We start from the raw sequence: 20,247 nt of genomic DNA, 5'->3' as shown, positions 1-20,247 counted from the left end.
AGAACGGGGAGGAAGGAGAACCCACAGTGAAAACAGCCACTCTGGCCAAGGCTAGGCTGTGGCTAAGAAGGGCAGAGCTGGTAGGTGGCCTGGGGCACAAGCACCCATCCGTGTGCAGTCCGGAGAGACCAAAGTCAGAAAACTGCCATTCCACTGACCTCTGTTCAGCTTGGGGCTACTCCAGCAGATTAGGACTGGGTAGTGCTGGCTTATCTAGGGTGTACAGGCCGGTGGTGGCCTCCCACTACACACCCCAGGACCATGGTCTGGGGGCCATGGCCACTGTTTCCTCTCCCTGCCGCAATGTCATCTTCCTGCCCTGAAACAGGTTTTGCAGACACAGTGCGGGAGGGAGGTGACGCCACCGCTTCACCACTCAGCTCTTGCGAGGCGGAAAGCGGGTTCTGGGCAGAGCAGGGCGCGTGGCGGCAGCAGAGGCTTGGGCTCTTGGCTGGCTCCGGGCAGGTCCTGGCTCCGAAAGGGCGGCCCTGAGGGGTGAGGGCGGGGCCGGGGGCGGGGTCCCGGGCCGCCCAGCCAGGGGTTGGGGCCCCAGCTGCTCAGCCAGAGCTGCGCACCCGATCGGTCCGCCAGTCCCGCCACCACTCCAGGCTGTGGTGCCCGGCCCTTCCCTATGCTAGCACCGAGGACCACAGAGACCACGGTCCCCATGTCCCAGACGGAGGCTGACCTGGCCCTGCGGCCTCTACAGCTCCTCGCCCCCTCGGGGCCGCCCCGCCTGGGACCCCCGCCTCGCCGCGCGCGCCGCTTCTCCGGGAAGGCAGAACCCCGGCCGCGCTCGTCCCGCCCTAGCCGCCGCAGCTCGGTCGACTTGGGTCTGCTGAGCTCTTGGTCTCAGCCAACCTCGCCCGTTCCGGAACCCCCCGATCCTCCGGACTCCGCTTGTCCGGGCCCCACGAAAAGCCCACCGCCCAGTTCCAAAGAGCCCCCTGAGGGCACGTGGACTGGAGGGAATTCTGTGGAGGCGACAGATCCCGTGCGCCCTGAACTCAAGGGATCTACAGGAGCCCCGGGGCTGGGGGAGCCCCCGAGGGTCCCAGACGCCGCGGCCCAGGAGCGGCGCCGCGAGCAGCAAGAAAAGGAGGACACAGAGACGCAGGCTGTGGCAACGTCCCCAGACGGCCGATACCTCAAATTTGACATCGAGATTGGACGTGGTTCCTTCAAGACCGTGTATCGAGGGCTAGACACCGACACCACGGTAGAGGTGGCCTGGTGTGAGCTGCAGGTGCGGCTGGGCGCCCCCTCAGTGGCACCTCCAGGGTTGGGACCCTGTGGAGGTATTAGGAAGGGAGACCGGGTCAACAGCATCAAGGGAAAGATGTATGTTTCTTGCCACCTGTCTTCCTGTCCTTGCAGGGATCAGCTGTCTGGCTCTGGGTGGGATCAAAAGGAGAAACCCAGGCAGACAGTATTTGGTGGCTCTTCCCCACCTTAGACTGTTCATGGTCGCATGAACATTCTCATTTCCAAGTCTTACAAATCCCGGAGAGTTGGAAAACAGGATGAGAAATTGGGTGGGAAAGCCAGTTTAGATCTGTGGGGAACTGGCCCCACCAGTTTCCTGCCCTAGGTACCTACTGTCTGTTTCTACCTCTCTCTTTCCCCTAAGTCCAGAAATTGCAACTTTGATCCTCTTGCTCTTCCTCCGTCCTCTTCGTAGACGAAGAGACTGGGATACTGCAGGCAGGAGCTGGGCCAGGGTCATTTCCACCTGCAGAAGGATTTTTCTTTTTGGGGGGGGGGGGCAGGTACTTGTGGCAGAATGGTGCTCTCCTAGGCCCCTTCTGGTGCAGACTTCTGGACTTCTCCACAGCTGCAGGGAGAGGGAGGACAGGAAACTCCAGCTCTGAGATCACTCCTGCTTCTACCCTCTGCCTACCTGAGCTGTCTCCTCCCAGATCCAAAGGCCTTAGCTAAGCTCTTGAACTTCAGAAAGATGGTGGTTGGGTCCTTCCTTCCATCGGGGAGCCAGAAAGTTCAGATCCAGCCTGGAGGACAAAGCCTGGGAGAAGAGTCCCTTCACTTTGGCCCTGGCACGGGTCTCAGCCCTTGCGCCTGCCAATGCCACGCCCCAGGCTGTAGGCCAGTCCAGGAGAAGCGGCCAATCTTGGGGAGGGGGGGAGGACAGGGAGGGAGCAGGACAGCCATGGGGGGAGGCGGTCTCTTAGTGCCTAGTTCTGGATCTTTTCTTTCTCTGTACCTTACTCCCCAATCCTCCGCCTTCTTTTTGAATCTACCAGTTCCTACTTTCTGGGGCCAACCCCTTGGCGGCCCCAATTCTCTGCCCGCGGTCCGCCTGCTGCCTGCCTGCCCGCTGCCGGCCCCCAGGCACCCCCCTCCTACCCCGCGGCCGGCCAGGACGGCCACAAAGGCGCTATTGAGTTCCAGGTTCCCGGACCGGGCTGCATAAAGACGCTTGTATCCAGAAAAGGTTCTAGGGGGCCGACCCTGGCCCAGCATGGGTGTATCTGTAGAGCAACCCAAAAGGACCAGGAGCTTGGGGATGTGCAGCCTTTCAGGGGAGTGATCTCATCAACTCGACCACATCGGTGGACTCCAATCCTCATCCTTCCGCAACCCCCCCCCCCCCCCCGCCCCTGCTCTACTCCTAGTCCCCAGCCCTTTCCTTGAGGGTCTGGGTCTGACGCACCCCCCCCCATTACCCATCCCACAGACTCGGAAACTATCTCGAGCAGAGCGGCAGCGCTTCTCGGAGGAGGTGGAGATGCTCAAGGGGCTGCAGCACCCCAACATTGTCCGCTTCTACGACTCCTGGAAGTCGGTACTGAGGGGCCAGGTTTGCATCGTGCTGGTCACGGAACTCATGACTTCGGGCACCCTCAAGACGTGAGCTCTGGCCTGGGTGGGTGGGAGAGGGTGGGACGTCTCTCCACTGCTTCCTAAACCGGTCCCAGTCTCCTCAAAACTCCTTATACCCCTTGTCTAAAATCAGTTTTACCATCCCCCTCCTATCAGATTGGCTGGATGGAGGGATGACAATGTTCACTCAGAATGGCAGTTGAAAACTGGGGTGTCTTAGCTCTGCCACTACCCCAAAACTGATCTCTCTTCCCACTGGGCTTCCACTCTATCCTTGGCCCCACCTTGCTGTCACCTCCTTGACCTAAGCAATTTTATGGGCTCTGCCCTTCCTAGATCTACCCCATCTTCCTGGAGATGAGGATCTTTTCCAGGGGCAAATCTGACCTTCTGACTTGCTCCTTAAAATCTCTGCAAGATTTCCCACAGTCCTGGGGATAAAGTCCACATTGGCTAACTTACAAAGTCCATAGGATCCTACTTCATCTTTCTTCAGCCTAAGTTCCAAACAAAGAATCCCCGGGCATTCCTCCCACCCAGCCTTGTCCCTTGCAACTGTCTGTGCCTTTGAGCATGGTGTCCCTTCCGCCTGGAAAGTCTCCATCCCGTCCCCTCTTCACCCTTGAACTTGTACTCCTCCTTCAAAACGGAAAAGTTATTTCCTCTGTGAAGCCCTCTCCCATGCTTGAGACAGTTAGTCATCCCTTCCTCTGTTCCCACAGCACCTTGGCTGTAGCCCTATCTGCAAATTTACACCAAAATAATTTTGTAACCCCATGTCTATCTACTCAATTACCCTACCCCCTTTCTCTCAAGGGCCCTGCAAAGACGTAGGTTAGAAAATTGAGGGCAAAGGATGCAGAGACAATGTCAAGAATGGGTCAGAGGGAACTTTCCAGCAGGGACCACAATGATCCTAGGTATGCTCCCCTCTCTTAGGTACTTGAGGCGGTTTCGAGAGATGAAGCCCCGGGTCCTTCAGCGCTGGAGTCGCCAGATCTTACGGGGCCTTCATTTCCTACACTCCCGGGTTCCTCCCATCCTGCACAGGGACCTCAAGTGCGACAATGTCTTCATCACCGGCCCCACAGGCTCTGTCAAAATCGGGGATCTGGGCCTGGCCACTCTTAAGCGTGCTTCCTTTGCCAAGAGCGTGATTGGTGCGTCCCTCCTGGAGGGTCCTTGCCGTTACTACATTCCTATACACCTGAGAACCTGGGACCCCCTTCCCTTCTGCAGGACCCCCTTCCCTTCTCCATTCATGGAACTAGGAGACCATAGGGATACTGAGAGGACCCCAATACACACTGTAAGGCCAGGGTTAGTCACTTGCACTCCAGAATTCCTGGGGTTTCCCCCTGGGCTGCCTGACCCATGGGATGCCCAAGTGGAGGGACCAGGCCTGAAGGAAGGCTCAGCAGCCTGAAGCCTGTTGTGGATTCTATAGGGACCCCGGAATTCATGGCCCCCGAGATGTACGAAGAAAAGTACGACGAGGCTGTGGACGTGTATGCATTTGGCATGTGCATGCTGGAGATGGCTACCTCAGAGTATCCCTATTCCGAGTGCCAGAATGCTGCACAAATCTACCGCAAGGTCACTTCGGTGAGAGGGGGTGGGGATTGGGCCCGGTGGAGGAAGGGATTCCAGATGCTTCTCCCGCTTTCTGCTCCAAGCAGCCAGCCCTGAATGCCTTTTACTGTTACAAAGATTGACTAGACACTGAGATACATTGGTGAACCCTGAAGAATTCAGGATGCACACTCATGCCTCCCTCCCCCAGTACAAGCTATTTTAGAAATAATAATAGTAATAATAATGTGTAGTGCTTCCAAGAGTTTATGATTGTTTTTGAACCCTAGTTTGTCCAATCCTTCGAGTTGCCCCTCGAAGTGAGCGTGGCAAAAGTTCTGCCCTGCGTTTTTGTTTTGTTTTTATTTTTGTTTCTTTAAGCAGGAGCCTTGTTTCAAGGTCACACTATGCCTGGAGACTGGGGTTTGAAATGAAATCTTCCATCCTAGTCGCCAAGCTTTGGCGACTTTTACTGCATTGCGGGGACGGTGGAGGTGTCAAGCTGAGAAAGTTGGGACACACAGAAGACCCGCGTGGCCTCTTACAATCCCCTCCTCTACCTCACCCCCACCCCCTTCCCCGCAGGGCACCAAGCCCAACAGTTTCTACAAAGTGAAGATGCCAGAGGTGAAGGAGATCATTGAAGGCTGCATTCGCACGGATAAGAATGAGAGGTGGGGTATAGGGATAGAGCTGGAGGGGGAAAGGGGTGGGAGAAAAAGGCATGGATGGAAACAGGCTCATCTCACTGTCCTGAGGTCCCCAGGTTCACCATCCAGGATCTCTTGGCCCATGCTTTCTTCCGCGAGGAGCGCGGCGTGCATGTGGAGCTGGCGGAGGAGGATGATGGCGAGAAGCCAGGCCTCAAGCTCTGGCTGCGGATGGAGGATGCGCGGCGTGGGGGGCGCCCGAGGGACAACCAGGCCATCGAGTTCCTGTTCCAGCTGGGTCGGGACGCGGCAGAGGAGGTGGCACAGGAGATGGTGAGTAGAAGACAGCTTTACGCTGTGGCCGATTGTGTAAAACGTTTATCCAAAACACCTCCATCGACCAGAACCGGACAGCCTGACGAGGTAGGGGCACTAGAATGGTTGTGAGGTCCCTCTACACCCTAATGGCACGCCTGCAGGTGTCCCCTCCTTCCCTCTGCCCATTCATCCACGCATGGGGCAGCGCAATATTCCTTGGCAGAGCCTGGAACCCTTCCACCTCTTTTGATTTACCTCCTGCTGATGTATTTATCCTAGATCGCTCTTCTAACCAATGTCTCTGTTGTTCCCTTTCTTTCTCCATCTCCCCCTTCTTTTTCTTCCTCCGTGATCAGAACCACGGAGGGCTAGGACTTCAAATAAAACCAGTTGCCAAGCGTTGGCAAGTTTCCGATTTCAACAAGCCTTCGCTTTAGAGTCAAAGTTAAAATACTTCTTTCCCTGTCACTGGGCCCTTGATTACAGCCCCAAGCCGTGGGTCTTGATTTTTTTTATACATTCCAGTCTTCCTTCTCCACTATACTGTAAACTCCCTAAAAGCAAAGAGTGTATTTTTTAAAATTGATTTTTCATGTACTCAGCTCACAATAGGAACTCATTAATAGCCAGATTTTCCAAGGCTTAAAAACACTTCCATGTGCATTTGATCATGGCTACCAATCCTTCATGGATGATAATTTTATTCCATTGATGAGGAAGCGCAAATTTATAGAGGTTGACTGTCTTGTCCAAGGTCTCAAGTGAATAATAAGTCACAAAGCTGGATTTAAACTCAAGTAATTCAGAGTTGAGATCCCATTACCCTGCCCCACTTGCTTGACTTACCCAACAAGGCTAGAGGTTGAAGTGAGTGAGAAGAGGAGACAATGGATGGATGCTGACATAAGTGGAGACAATATATGGGGAGGTAGAGGATGCTGGGACAGAAGCTTGGGACCTGGTTCAGGAAGGTCTTCAGTGGGGGAAGTGTGGGATTCTCAGTAGAGAACCTGAAATTTCGAGGGCAAAGATCATCAGTGATGGGTCAAGAACCTGAGAGTATGTTTGACTACTGGCCCAGTACTTATAATGGATTGTTACTTGGCACTATTGGCATTTTTGTTTGGGTAATATGCTGGATAGTGTAGGATGCTAGGAACAACCTCTCTCCTCCTCCTCCTCCTCTTCCTCCTCCCCCTCTTACCCTTCTTCCTCCTCCTCATTTTCTGCCAGGTCTGGATTTTGAACTCAAGGCCTTGTATTCTTCTGTTGCCTGGCTTTTACACTCAAGACTGGTGCTCTACCATTTGAACCATACCTTCACTTTACATCTGGCTTTTTGATGGTTAATTGGAGATAAGAGTCTCAGGGACTTTTCTGCCCAAAGAATTGCTTTGAACTGCAATCCTCAGATCTCAGCCTCCTGAGTATTTAGGATTACAGGATGAGACACTAGCACCCAGGACAGTAGCACCCAGCAGATGCTAGGTCCTGCCTAAAAGATTTGGTAGCACCTACCTTCTAGTTGTGGCAACTAGATATTGTCACCCCCATTCCCACATACATTGAAACCATTGATTTACTGTGTAATCATGAATTTGTCACTTAATTTTCTTTTCTCTAAAATGGGTGAATAACTATATAAGCCAGATGGGGCAGGTGCTTTACACCTGTAATCCCAGCACTCAGGAAGCTGAGGCAGGAAAATTGAGAGTCTGAGGCTAGACTAAGCTACACACCAAGATTCCATCTCCAAAAAAAAAAAAAAAGGACTATAACACAATGTTATTAACAGGATTTAATTATTCTTTCTTTTTTTGTTGTTGGTCATGGGGCTTGAACTCTGGGACTAGGAGCTGTCCCTCAGCTCTTCAGTTAAAGGCTAGCACTCTACCACTTGAGCACCACTTTGGCTTTATCTGTTTATGTGGTGCTGAGGAATCGAACCCAGGCAAAGCACTCTACCGCTGAGCCACCTTTCCAGCCCAGGATTTAATGATTCTAATGTTAGGAGTCACTAGTTAACCAAGATAATGGGAAATCAATGTGATCATTAACAAACCCTGCTACCAGTTTCCTTCTTCCTAAATCTGTATTTATTTTTATTTTCCTCCCAAACCTTGGAGGTCTCAAGGTGTCCTGACTTTTTTTTTGGGGGGGGGGTGTCCGGTCGTGGGGCCTGAACTCTGGGCCTGAGCACTGTCCCTCAGCTCTTTAGCTCAAGGCTAGTGCCCTACCACTTGAGCCACAGCGCCACTTCCGGCTTTTTTCTTTTTGCTTATGTGGTGCTGAGGAATCGAACCCAGGGCCTCATGCATGCAAGGCAAGTGCTCTACCACTGAGCCACCTTCCCAGCCCCAGGTGTCCTGATTTTTGAGGAGCTCCAAATTGTCTTCCTCACCTTCCTGATTCCAGGTAGCCCTGGGCTTGGTGTGTGAAGCTGATTATCAGCCAGTGGCTCGTGCAGTTCGTGAACGGGTTGCTGCCATCCAGCGAAAGCGTGAGAAGCTTCGAAAAGCTAGAGAGTTGGAGGCCCTCCCACCAGAGCCAGGGCCTCCACCAGCAACTGCCTCCATGGCTCCTGGTCCTTCCACTGCCTTCCCCACTGAGTCTGAGGAGCCAGAGGCAGACCAGCACCAGTCCTTCCTCTTCCGTCATGCCAGCTATTCATCTACCACCTGTAAGTTACCCAGACCTTGGGACTTGGATCCCAGAACATTCAGCCTCTGACACCTCACCAAAGTCTGACCTAGCAACACTGATACTTACCTTGACTTCCCTCTCAGGAAGAACTCTCCCACAGCTCTCTCCTTGCTCACTCAAGCCACCTCCAGGTCTATTTATTTATTCTGATCTGTTTCCTCCTTCATCAGCTGATTGTGAGACTGATGGCTACCTCAGCTCTTCTGGCTTCCTGGATGCCTCAGACCCTGCCCTTCAGCCCCCTGTGGTGGTGCCACCCAGCCCAGCGGAGTCCCATCTGTGCCTGCCCTCGGTGAGAAGGGGTTACGTGACAAGACAGTGACTATTATCATCCTGTGACACCTCTCCCCAAATCTGTCCTTATGTCCCTAAAAGTCTACCACTCTTGTCCTAATCTTCTCCAGATCTATCTCCCTAGTCCTCTGAGCATTCTTACCACCATCTCCTTGGATCCCAACAACTATTGTCCCCTGATCTCATGAACTCTTATCCTATTTCAGGGTTTTGCTTTGTCCATTCCACGATCTGGCCCTGGCAGTGACTTTTCTACTGGGGACAGGTATGTTCTGGTATGAGTTGGAGGGTACCAGAGTGGAACATAGGGAGTGCTGAGATCCCAGTGTCTAGTCAGGCATACCTATCTCCTTGCCCTTTTCTAGTTATGCCTCAGATGCAGCACCGGGCCTCAGTGACATGGGAGAAGGTATGGGACGGATGAGGAGACCTCCAGGGAAGAATCTCCGGCGCAGACCTCGATCCCGGCTTCGGGTCACTAGTGTAAGGAGGGGCAGAGGAGATGGAGAATAATCTACAGGGCCAGAAGGCAACTGTCAGGGGGAGGAGCAGTAGTATGTGTTGGTACCCAGTGAGGCAGCCTGTCTAATTTCTAGTACTGAACTTTTGGGGGTAGAGTCTACTCTCCAAGTCTGTTCTGGCCACCATTACACATGATGAAGACCGGGGCATTGACCTCCTCCTCTCCTGACTTTGACTCCGAAGGTCTCAGACCAGAATGACAGAGTGGTTGAATGCCAGCTTCAGACCCACAACAGCAAGATGGTGACCTTCCGGTTCGATCTGGATGGGGACAGCCCAGAAGAGATTGCAGCTGCCATGGTGAGAAGGAGAGAGATGAGAACATAGTAATTGGATACTGGACAAGCATTGCCACAAGATGTCCACTGAGGCAGGACCACCCCAATCCCATGGGTTTATAAAATACTCATTGACACCACTTAGAATGGTGAGACTGAAGATATTTCATCCTTGTTTGGGGGGAGATTTTCTGTTTATCCAGTTAAGTTTGGCTCCTCAGCTGGGAGCAATTTGAGACTGACATCGGTAGTGATAAGTGCTGTGTGTGTGAGGTGTTTGTAGAAATGTGATACTGTGGTTGAAGATAAAGGATTGGCCAGGACAGCAGGGGAAGGAGTGGGACTTTCCCACTCATCAGTCTTGATTCATGGGTAAGAGAAGTAGAAAAAGATTGTAAGAGCATGCCTATCCAGAAGTGTAGCATAAGACATTGCAAGTAGGGGGTGACTTGGATTATGGCACTGGAAAGACTTCATGAGAAACCACTGCCATTGGAAGTAAGGGCTGTTACAGGAAAGTATGGGAGGTATATATGGGCAGTTAGAGTGGACACAGATCATATAGTATCTTTTTTTTTTTACTCAACCACTTGAGCCACAGCACCACTCTGACTTTTTGATGTTTAATTGGAGATAAAAGTCTTTCCTGCCCATGCTGGTTTGAACCCTGATCCTCAGATTTCAGCTTCCTGACTAGCTAGGATTATAAATGTGAGCCACTAGCACCTAGCAACAGATCTTTTTTTTTTTGGGGGGGGGGGTCTGGACATGGGGCCTGAACTCTGGGCCTGGGTGCTGTCCCTCAGCTCTTCAGTTCAAGGCTAGGGCTCTACCACTTGAGCCACAGCACCATTTCTGGCGTTTTCTGCTTATGTGGTGCTGAGGAATCAAACCCAGGGCCTCATGCATGCAAGACAAGCGCTCTACCACTGAGCCACCTTCCCAGCCCTAGATCATTTATTATCTTAAGCATTAGGTGGAATGTAACATGATGAGAATAGGTTTTATAAAGACCATTCAGACATGGAACATGGGAGGGGATTGTCCATAGGGAATCCAGCTGGGAGGTGAACAAAAGAAGCCAGATGTAGATGTAGATGTGTTGAAGGAGAAAATGGATTATAGGGTCAGGAAAAGAAGGCAGGAATCTGAGGGCTGATTCAGGAAAATAAGTTGTTCTGTAATCTAGCAACCTATTGAAGTAGTACAGTACATATCCCAACAAATATTTGCTGAGTTGATATGATAAGGGGTTAAGAAGAGGGGACATCAAGGACGACTTTTAGTTTGGAAGAAGGAAGAGGAGTAAACCATCCAATGAGAAGGGCAATTGGAAAAGAAATTAGTCTTTTTCAGGGATCATAATGAGCTTGAGTAGTGGTTAGACAAGGTCCTTCACAGCGGTGGGATGTGAGTTGAGACAGAGATAAAGAGAAGTGGACTTAGAAGTTATTGATACAAGCCAGGTGCTGGTGGCTCATGCCTGTAATCCTAATCACTCTGAGGGTCTGGGTTCAAAGCCAGCCTAAGAAGGTAAGTCTGGGAGACTCTTATCTCCAATTAACAACCAGAAAACCGGAAGTGGTGCTGTGGCTTAAGTGGTAGAGCACTCACCTTGAGCTGAAGAACTCAGGTACAGCACCCAAGCCCAGAGTTCAAGCCCCACGACCGAAAAAAAAAAAAAGTTGTTGATACAGAATTGAGAGTGAAGAAACAGGACTGCAAGATCAGAGACATAGAGGATTTGAGATTGTCTCAGTGGATATTATCTGTTCTAGAAAGGGAAGAGCATAAGGGGCAACAAGGCAGCGAAGGACACAGAGATAGTGCCAGAAAGGTAGGAAGATGTTACTAAAAAACTGAGTAATTGGGCCTGGGAAGGTGGCTTAGTGGTAGAGTGCTTCCCTTGCATGCATGAGGCCCTGGGTTCGATTCCTTAGCACCACATAAGCAGAAAAAGCCGGAAGTGGCACTGTGGCTCAAGTGTAGAGTGCTAGCCTTGAGGTGAAGAGCTAAGGGACAGCACCCAGGCCCAGAGTTCAGGCTCCACCACAGACAACAAAAACAAAACAAAACTGAGGACTTTCAAGGAAGTGTCATATGGTAAGCTTGAACACTGGATTTTATTAGGTCTTTATGAACCAGGGGCCCATGGCTCATGCCTGTAATCCTAGCTACTCAAGGGTTGAGTTGTAAGGATCAGGGTTCAAAGACAGTCCAAGCAGATAAATCTGAGAGACTTTTTTTTTTTTTTTTTTTTTTTGTTGGTCGTGGGGCTTGAACTCTGGGCCTGGGCGCTGTCCCTCAGCTCTTCAGCTCAAGGTGAGCGCTCTACCACTTGAGCTACAGCACCACTTCCGGTTTTCTGGTGGTTTATTGGAGATAGGAGTCTCACGGTCTCTCCTGCCCGGGCTGGCTTTGAACCGCGATCCTCAGATCTCAGCCTCCTGAGTAGCTAGGATTACAGGCGTGAGCCACCAGCGCCCGGCGTGAGAGACTTTTATCTCCAATTAACCAGCAAAAAAGCTGGCAGTGGAGGTATATGGTGTAAGTGGTAGGGTGCCAACCTTGAGTGAAAAAGCTAAGCAAGAGTATGAAGCCCTGCTGGGAAGGTGGCTCAGTGGTAAAGCGCTTGCCTTGCATGCTTGAGGCCCTGGGTTCGATTCCTCAGCACCACATAAGCAGAAAAAAAAAAAGCCAGAAGTGGCACTGTGGCTCAAGTGGTAGAGTTATAGCCTTGAGCTGAAGAGCTGAGGGACAGTGCCCAGGCCTAGAGTTCAGGCCCTACGACTGGACCCCCCCAAAAAAGAAAAAGAGTATGAAGCCCTGAGTTCAAATTTTAGCACACACATATAGGTTTTTGTGAGTGGCCATTTCCAATAGAGTGGGGTAGTAGATACCAGCCTGTAGGGTGATGGGAGTAGAAAAGTATCAGACAGCTGTGTGCTGGAGGCTCATGTTTGTAATCCTAGCTACTCAGGAGGCTGAGAGCTGAGGACCGTGGTTCAGAGCCAGCCTGGGCAGGAAAGACCGTGAGACTCCTATCTCCAACAAACCACCAGAAAACTGAAAGTGGCACTTTAGCTCAAGTGGTAGAGCGCTCACCTTGAGCTGAATAGCTGAGGGACAGCGCCCAGGCCCAGAGCTCAAGCCCCAGGACCGACAAAAAAAAAAAAAAAAAATCACTCAGAAAAATCTGGATGTGGAGCTGTGGCTTAGCTGGTAGAGTGCTAGCCTTGAGGAAAAGAAGCTCAGGGACAGTGCCAGTGCCCTGAGTTAAATCCCCAGAACAGGCACAAAAAAAAGGAAAGAAAATAAAAAAAAACAAAAACCATGAGGCATCATCAGCTCTCTTAAATAGCTCCTCTATCACCTTATGTTTAGGACAAAAAAAAAAAAAAATAATGCACCTGACATTGGCTTATCACTTTCTTTCAAGCCTCTTGACTCTTTCAGAATCTTTCTTCCAGTAACACTGGTTTCAGAATGTTCTTCTAGAAAAGCTGAGTTCCAGCCTGCCTCTGCCTCCATCTGTTCAGGGATATCATCTCTTGAGTTTTCTGTCCATTCAGAACCTACACATCCTACGCAATCCTATCCTTGAACCCAGGATCCTTCCCCCTCTTCTCTGTCCTTACATCCACTCTTCTGAAGCAGTGTTCCTGAGATTTAGATCTGATCTTGATACTTTTCACCCTAAAATGTCTAGCCGCTACTTGTGGTTATACAGTGGGATTCAAATTACAAAGCAGGGTCTTAAAAAGCCAGAGCCCTTCCAGCATCTGATTTTCAGAATGTGCCATTCCTCAAATGTTTTAAAACTGTCTTCTGCTCTCCTCTCTTCTTTCTGATGAACAGAAGATAGATTAGACTTTCATTAATACCTGAGTTCAGATTTCAGTGCTAGGGATCAGACCTGAAGCCTTGCACATGCTAGGCAAGTACACTAGCACTGAGTTACATCCCCAGCCCCTCAGGCAAGTTTCCTAACCTCTTTGAGCCTCCATTGCTCATCAAATGATAATACTTGTTTTGCAGAGATGTTCTGATATAATACGGTATAATGCATGAGCAGTTCTACATGTGGTAGGTCCTCAATAAAAGGCTGCTTTTAAGGTTCAGCTTCAAAGACTGTCTGGTGAAAGTGTCAGATTCTGGGGCTAGGAAAGTGGCTCAGTGGTAGAGTGCTTGCCTTACATGCATGAGGCCCTGGGTTCGATTCCTCAGCACCACATAAGCAGAAAAAGCCAGAAGTGGCGCTGTGGCTCAAGTGGTAGAGTGCTAGCCTTGAGCTGAAGAGCTGAGGGACAGCGCCCAGGCCCAGAGCTCAGGCCCCATGACTGGCGAAAAAAAAAAAAAGAAAATAGTGTCAGATTCTGCCCTACCAGGGTTTGATCTGCTCTCTTACTGAAATAATAGCTTTTTTTTTTTTTTTTTTTTTTTTTGTCAGTCATGGGGCCTGAACTATGGGCCTGGGCGCTGTCCCTGAATTCTTCAGCTCAAGACAAGCACTACTTCTGCTTTTCTGGTGATTAATTGAAGATAAGAGTCTCATGGACTTTCCTGCCTGGGTTGGTTTTGAACCATGACCCTCAGATCTCAGCCTCCTGAGTAGCTAAGATTACAGGCATGAGCCACCAGTGTCTGGCAATAGCTTTTTTTTTTTTGGGTCCGGTCGTGGGGCCTGAACTCTGGGTCTGAGCGCTGTCCCTCAGCTCTTCAGTTCAAGGCTAGTGCTCTACCACTTGAGCCACAGCGCCACTTCCAGCTTTTTTCTTTTTGCTTATGTGGTGCTGAGGAATCGAACCCATGGCCTCAGGCATGCAAGGCAAGCGCTCTACCACTGAGCCAACTTTCCAGCCAGCTTTTTTTTTTAAATTTACTTATTTTTTTCTGGTCCTGGAGCTTGAACTCAGAAACTGGACACTGTCCCTGAGCTTCTTTTGCTCAAGGCTAGCACTCTACCACTTGAGCCACAGCACCACTTCTGGCTTTTTCTGTTTATATGGTACTGAGGAATGAACCTAGGGCTTCATGTATACTAGGCAAGCATTCTACCACTAAGCCACATTCCCAGCCCCTCATATTTTTTTTTTTCTTCCAGTATGGGAGTTTGAACCAGGGCCTTGCATTCACTAGGCAGGTGCTCTGTCACTTGAACCTCATCTCTGGTCCCTTTCTGCTGTTATTTTATTTATTTATTTATTGTAAAGAGGGGTTAGTTACATGAGTAAGGTAATGAGTACATTTCCTATCAAGCATTGTTACCCCTTCTTTGTGCTCTTGTTATATTTTCAAATAGGGTCTTGCTTTCTGCCTAGGTTGGCCTTGACCACAATCCTCCTATTTACAATTTCTTCAATGCTGTGTACCATCACATCCAGCTTTTTCTAATTGAAATAGGGTCTTGTGTACTTTTTGCCTGGGCTAGCCTCGAATTGAAATCTTCCTGATTATCTAGGAGCCTTCTGAGTGGCTAGCTTAGAAGTGTATGCTTCTATGGCCAGCTTACCTTTTTTTCTTTTGCCAGTCCTGGGGCTTGAACTCAGAGCCTGAGCGCTGTGGCTGAGCTCTTTCTCAAGACTAGCACTCAACCACTAAGCCACAGCTCCACTTCCAGCTTATGTGGTACTGAGGAATTGAACCCAAGGCTTCATGCATGCTAGACAAGCACTCTAACACTAAGCCACATTCCCAGCCCCATTAGCATTTTTTTTAATTTTAGAAAAATAAAAAAACATTATGAAATTTACCATTCTAACTATTTTTTTGGTGGTGCTGGTGTTTGAACTCAGGGCCTCAGAGTTGCTAGGCAGATGCATTATTACTTGAGTTATACATTTTTAAATGTATGGTTTTGTAGATTCAGCATATTCATATTGTAGTCAAATAGATCTCTAAGTTTTCATCTTGCAAATATGACATGCTAGGTCCAATAGTATTTCTAGTATTTTTTTTTTTGTCATGGGACTTGCAGTCTGGGCCTGGGTGCTGTCCCTTAATTCTTCAGCTCAAGGTGAGCACTCTATTACTTGAGCCACAACGTCACTTCCAGTTTTCTGGTGGTTTATTGGAGACAAGTGTTTCACGGACTTTCCTGCCTGGGCTGGCTTTGAACTGTGATCTTCAGATCTCAGTCTCCTGAGTAGAAAGGATTACAGGTGTGAGCCACTAGAGCCCAGCCTTATTTCTAGTATTTTTATACTCACCCTAGATAGGGTTCTTTTTTTTTTTTTTTTTTTTTTTTGTTGGTCGTGGGGCTTGAACTCTGGGCTTGGTCCCTGTCCCTGTGCTTTTCAGTTAAAGGCGAGCGCTCTACTGCCACAGCACCACTTACTTCCTGTTTTCTAGTGGTTTATTGGAGATAAGAGTCTCTTGGACTTTCTTGCCGGGGCTGGCTTTAAACCGAAATCCTCAGATTTCAGCCTCCTGAGTAGCTAGGATTACAGGCGTGAGCCACCAGCGCCCGGCTGGTAGGGTTCTTGTCTTACCTATCACAGGGTGACTTGCAGTATGTTATGTATTTGACTCTTCCATTAGATTTTGGGTTTCAAGAAGACTAGGACCTTGTTTCATGCTTCCACATATTTCATAGTACCTAGCATAATGCATGTCATAGAGTAGATATTCAGTGAGTATTCATGGAGGGTACCATTTATTTCCCTATTTTATTTTATTTATTGTATAAATAAAATTTTTATTGTTTAGGTGACCATTTGACTTTTGTTGATGTTATTAGTCATGGGGCTTGAACTCAGGGCTTGGGTAGTGTCTCTGAGCTCTTTTGCTCAAGGCTAGTGCTCTACCACTTTGAACCACAGCTCCACTTTCAGCTTTCTGGTGGTTAATTGGAGATAAATCTCATGGACTTTTCTGCCCAGGCTGGCTTTGAACCCTGATCCTCATATCTCAGCCTACTGAGTAGCTAGGGTTATAGGCGTGAGCCACGGGCACCAGGCATGTGTGCTGGTGCAAACCCTATGAGACCAGGAATTGTATCCAAAACCATGCAAGGCACCTGTAGAAAGAACTCAGGCTCTGGCTTTCTGTAGGCTTGGATTCAAATCCTGTGATCTTGGGCACCCTGAAATTAACTTTTTTGAGCCTTGGTTATCTCTAAAATGAGGGTGTTCATATAGATACCAGGAAGTTGTTGGTGTTAAAAGATGATACTTAAGGGGCTGGGAAGGTGGCTCAGTGGTAGAGTGCTTGCCTTGCATGCATGAGGCCCTGGATTGGATTCCTCAGCACCACATAAGCAGAAAAAGCTGGAAGTGGCATTGTGGCTCAAGTGGTAGAGCACTAGCTTTGAGCTGAATAGCTGAGGGATAGCGTCCAGGCCCAGAGTTCAGGCCCCAGACCAGAGGGGGGGAAAAAAAAGATGATACTTAAAGCATTGATATGTAGATACATTGTAGGAATGTTAGTTCCTTTCCTGCTAAGAACTACACAGCACACTGTCACACAACAGATATTTAAGTCAATACCTGTTTTAGGTTGGTAGTTGGCAGAAGGAGTGATATGAATTTTTTTTGTGTAAATATGTGTGTGTGTGTGTGTGTGTGTGTGTGTGTGTGTGTGTTGGTGTCTGAACTGCAACAGTCAGATCTCAGCTTCCCTAGTAGCTAGCATTCATTAACAAGTAGGAGCCACTGACATCCAGCTTTGATTCTTTGTTTGTGGTGTTGGGGATGTGCTTCAGGTTAAGCAAGAGCTCTTACCACTGAACTACATCCCTAACCCTTGGAACTCACCGTATAGCCCAGGCTGGCCTCAAACTTGAAATCCTCCTATTTCCTTAGTGCTGGAGATTACAGGTATATACTACCACACCTAGCTTGAATGGCTGCTTTTAGAGCAGGAGCAGATGGTAGAGATGAGTGAAATAACCAAGACTCCTCCCCATTCTGTTGATCCTTGCCAGGTATATAATGAGTTCATTTTGCCTTCTGAGCGAGATGGATTCCTGAGCCGGATCCGGGAGATTATCCAGCGAGTGGAAACCTTGCTGAAGAGAGACACTGGTGCCACCGAGGTTGCTGAAGATGCACTAACCCCCCAGGTCAGGCCTCTGGACATCTCCAGGAGAAACAGTTGCCCTCAACAGTTCTTGGAGTTGGATTGTTTCCTTTTCATCTCTGGAACTGTAAAACAGTGGCTATTACCCACTTTGGTCTAGAAAAATGTGTTGAATGCATACTTTCAGCTACTTATTTTGAAATAGTTTCAGACTTGCAGAGAAAAGTTGCAATCATCATAGAGAGAACTTCTGAATACCCTTTGCCCAGATTTGCCAACGGTGTTTTCTGACTAGCTTTTCTCTGTATGCATTCATGTTACCCTTCTAGATCACTTGAGAGCAAATTAGTAGGTCATATGCTCCTTTCACCCCTAAGTATTTCAGCATATATACTTGAGTTCCTTAACACTCACGTCTGGAGTCCTAAAGGCTCACAGGTCCTAGCTGAAGAATCCCAGCTTGAAACTTTCCATCTACGACTCAGTTTTTCCCTCTGTGACTGGGGGGTCCCTTTTTTCCCCTCAGGAGTCAGCATCACTGCCTGCCCTCCCAGGCTCCCTCCCTGACCCATCCAGTGGTATGTACTGAGTTCTAACCCTGCTGGGTTGCTGGGAAGGGTACAAGGTACGGAGGACTGGAATCTCAATACTCTTTCCTCCATAGCAGAACTCCAGAGCAGTACCTCCCTGGAACAGAGCTGGGCAGCCTTCTCCACCTCCCTATCTTCTCCTGGAACTCCTGTGTCTCCTGGAAACCCATTTTCCCCTGGAGCCCCCATCTTCCCAGTCCCTATGTTTCCTATCACTTCTCCACCTTGTCATTCTAGCCCCTCCCTATTTTCCCAGATCCCCCCTAGTCCCTTGCCACACCTCCCCAGCTCTCCACCTCCATTCTCTCCCAATGCATCTGAGTTTCCATATCCATCCTCTCCATATCCCCTGAATTCTCTCTCCACCAGTTCTCCACCTCCATTCTCTCCAGGTAGTTCTCAGGTCACTCTTAGTCCTTCTTTTCCTCTCTGTCCCTCTCCTCCACCACTCCCCTCCACCACAGCAGCCCCTCTCCTCTCCCTGGCTAGTGCCTTCTCTCTGGCTGTGATGACTGTGGCCCAGTCTCTGCTGGCCCCCTCCCCTGGACTTCTTTCCCAGGCTCCCCCATCTGTTCCTGGTCCTCTGCCTAGCCTGCCCCTTCCCTCTCCCCCTCCTTTTGCTCCTTATGGTCAGGAGAGCCTTTTACCCCAAACAGCTGAGATGGAGAATGAGGTGAGTAGGAAACCAAGTCCTCTTGACTTGATGTAGAGGGAGGGGGACTCAGTGGCTCCATTTTGGATTATTTCCCATCTCATGAATCCATATCTTGTAGGCTTCCCCAAATCCTGTTCAGCCACTCATGAGTGAAGGAAGACTAGCGCCCATCTCTGAAGGTGAGGCCTCTGATCAGTGACCAACTCCTGGCTATTACCCCCAACCTGCTTCCTATCTTTCCAGATTTCTCCCATCCTCCATGCCTCCCTTCCTTGTCTCCCTACAGAGGGAAAGCCCCAACTTGTTGGGCGTTTCCAAGTGACTTCATCCAAGGAACCAGCTGAGTCTCTTCTCCTTCAACCACCATCCCCAACTTTCTCCAGTTCTATAAAACTTCCAACCCCTCACCTGACCTCAGAGACCTCAGAGAGCTCAGACACAGAAGATAGCACTGGAGGCAGGCCAGAGACCAGGGAGGCTCTGGCTGAGAGTGACCGTGCAGCTGAGGGCCTGGGAGATGGAGTGGATGAGAATGGTGACTATGGGAAGGAACCTGGAGCTGGGTGCAGCTCCCCACCCCTGAGCCATCCCAGCCCAGTGTGGATGAACTACTCCTATAGCAGCCTGTGTCTGAGCAGTGAGGAGTCAGAGAGCAGTGGAGAGGATGAAGAATTCTGGGCTGAGCTGCAGAATCTTCGGCAAAAGTGAGTCTCGGTAGATGGCAGAGTAAGAGGTGAAACTGGGAGAACAAAGTATGTGGCCAGCCCTCTCATGGTCCTTGTGCACCCCTAGGCACTTGTCAGAAGTGGAAGCACTACAGACACTACAGAAAAAGGAAATTGAGGACCTGTATACCCGGCTTGGGAAGCAGCCCCCACCTGGTATCGTGGCTCCTGCTGCCATGCTCTCCAGCCGTCAGCGCCGCCTCTCCAAGGGCAGCTTCCCCACCTCCCGCCGCAACAGTCTGCAGCGCTCTGAGCCCCCTGGCCCTGGTGAGACTGCAGACACCTAGCTTCATCTACTGACTTGGTTTTCTTCCAGGCCCTACGGGGTCTGCCCCTTTCCCTCACTTAGTGCTCTCCCTCCCCATCCTGCTCCCAGGCATCATGCGAAGGAATTCTCTGAGTGGCAGCAGCACCGGCTCCCAGGAGCAGCGGGCAAGCAAGGGGGTGACATTCGCCGGGGATATTGGCAGGATGGTGAGGGCGGGCCCGAGAGAGGGAGAGCCCAGGGAATGGTAACCGGCAGCAGTTTCACCTTCCTCCCATCTTGGAGATTTCTTTAGCATTTTTTTTCCTCCTCTAGTGAAATCAGAACAGAAGCTATATGTCTCCTCCATACCAGGGCCCACCACGGCGCTTGTGCTCTCAGAGTCTGATGCTTTTCTGACCAACTCAATTCAGCAAGGAAGACCCCAGAACTGAGGGGGGAGAAAGTCAAAGGGTATGAAGAGTGTGGCTGTATTACACCGAAGACTCAAACATGTAAAAACGATTTCCTGTGTTGGAAGTGCCAGTTCTGCAGCCTACTGAATTCACCTGCAATCCCTTCCCCGGCCAAGGGTCAACCACTAAGCAATCCCACCCAAGCCTAGATGCTTCTTAAGGGCCCATTCCCAGCTGGGAGAGTAGGTGTACTCAATATCAGAATTAGCAGCAGACAATAAAAAAAATTACTGGAAATAAGGATGTGAGTCTATTAAGTCATGCCTTAGGAACTGGGAACAAAGACTTGTGGGTGTGAAGCAGGGAAAGACTTAGAAAGGATTCCTTCCACAATGGCAGACAAGGTGGAATCTGCCCAGC

At 49.9% G+C, this 20,247-nt stretch overlaps 1 protein-coding gene across 5 annotated transcripts; it reads left to right on the top strand.

Moving 5' to 3' along the window:
* The first annotated feature begins 585 nt into the window (after positions 1–585).
* Wnk4 (WNK lysine deficient protein kinase 4) lies at positions 586–20,142 on the top strand. 5 transcript variants are annotated; one of them, XM_070027964.1, is made up of 19 exons: positions 586–1,246; positions 2,696–2,868; positions 3,781–4,001; positions 4,289–4,446; positions 4,999–5,087; positions 5,180–5,396; positions 7,797–8,061; positions 8,255–8,376; positions 8,585–8,643; positions 8,744–8,861; positions 9,084–9,200; positions 17,103–17,240; positions 17,724–17,775; positions 17,865–18,460; positions 18,561–18,621; positions 18,729–19,146; positions 19,235–19,434; positions 19,544–19,641; positions 19,787–20,142. In XM_070027964.1, the coding sequence occupies exons 1-19, from the start codon at positions 632–634 to the stop codon at positions 19,829–19,831; spliced, it is 3,762 nt and encodes a 1,253-aa protein (XP_069884065.1). In that variant the 5' UTR covers positions 586–631; the 3' UTR covers positions 19,832–20,142. The 5 variants fall into 5 exon arrangements, with proteins under 5 accessions (XP_069884065.1, XP_069884067.1, XP_069884068.1 ...); XM_070027966.1 differs by having other exon boundaries at positions 17,862–18,460; positions 19,544–19,599; XM_070027967.1 differs by having other exon boundaries at positions 17,862–18,460; positions 19,544–19,599; positions 19,748–20,142.
* Positions 20,143–20,247: the final 105 nt, after the last annotated feature.

This window comes from Dipodomys merriami, unplaced genomic scaffold (genome assembly GCF_024711535.1).
Source record: "Dipodomys merriami isolate MVZ:Mamm:240054 unplaced genomic scaffold, mDipMer1.0.p SCAF_19, whole genome shotgun sequence".
In the NCBI taxonomy this organism is placed as follows: Eukaryota; Metazoa; Chordata; class Mammalia; order Rodentia; family Heteromyidae; genus Dipodomys; species Dipodomys merriami.
The sequence above is the reverse complement of the archived record's forward strand: the minus strand, read 5'-3'. Positions and strand labels throughout refer to the sequence as shown.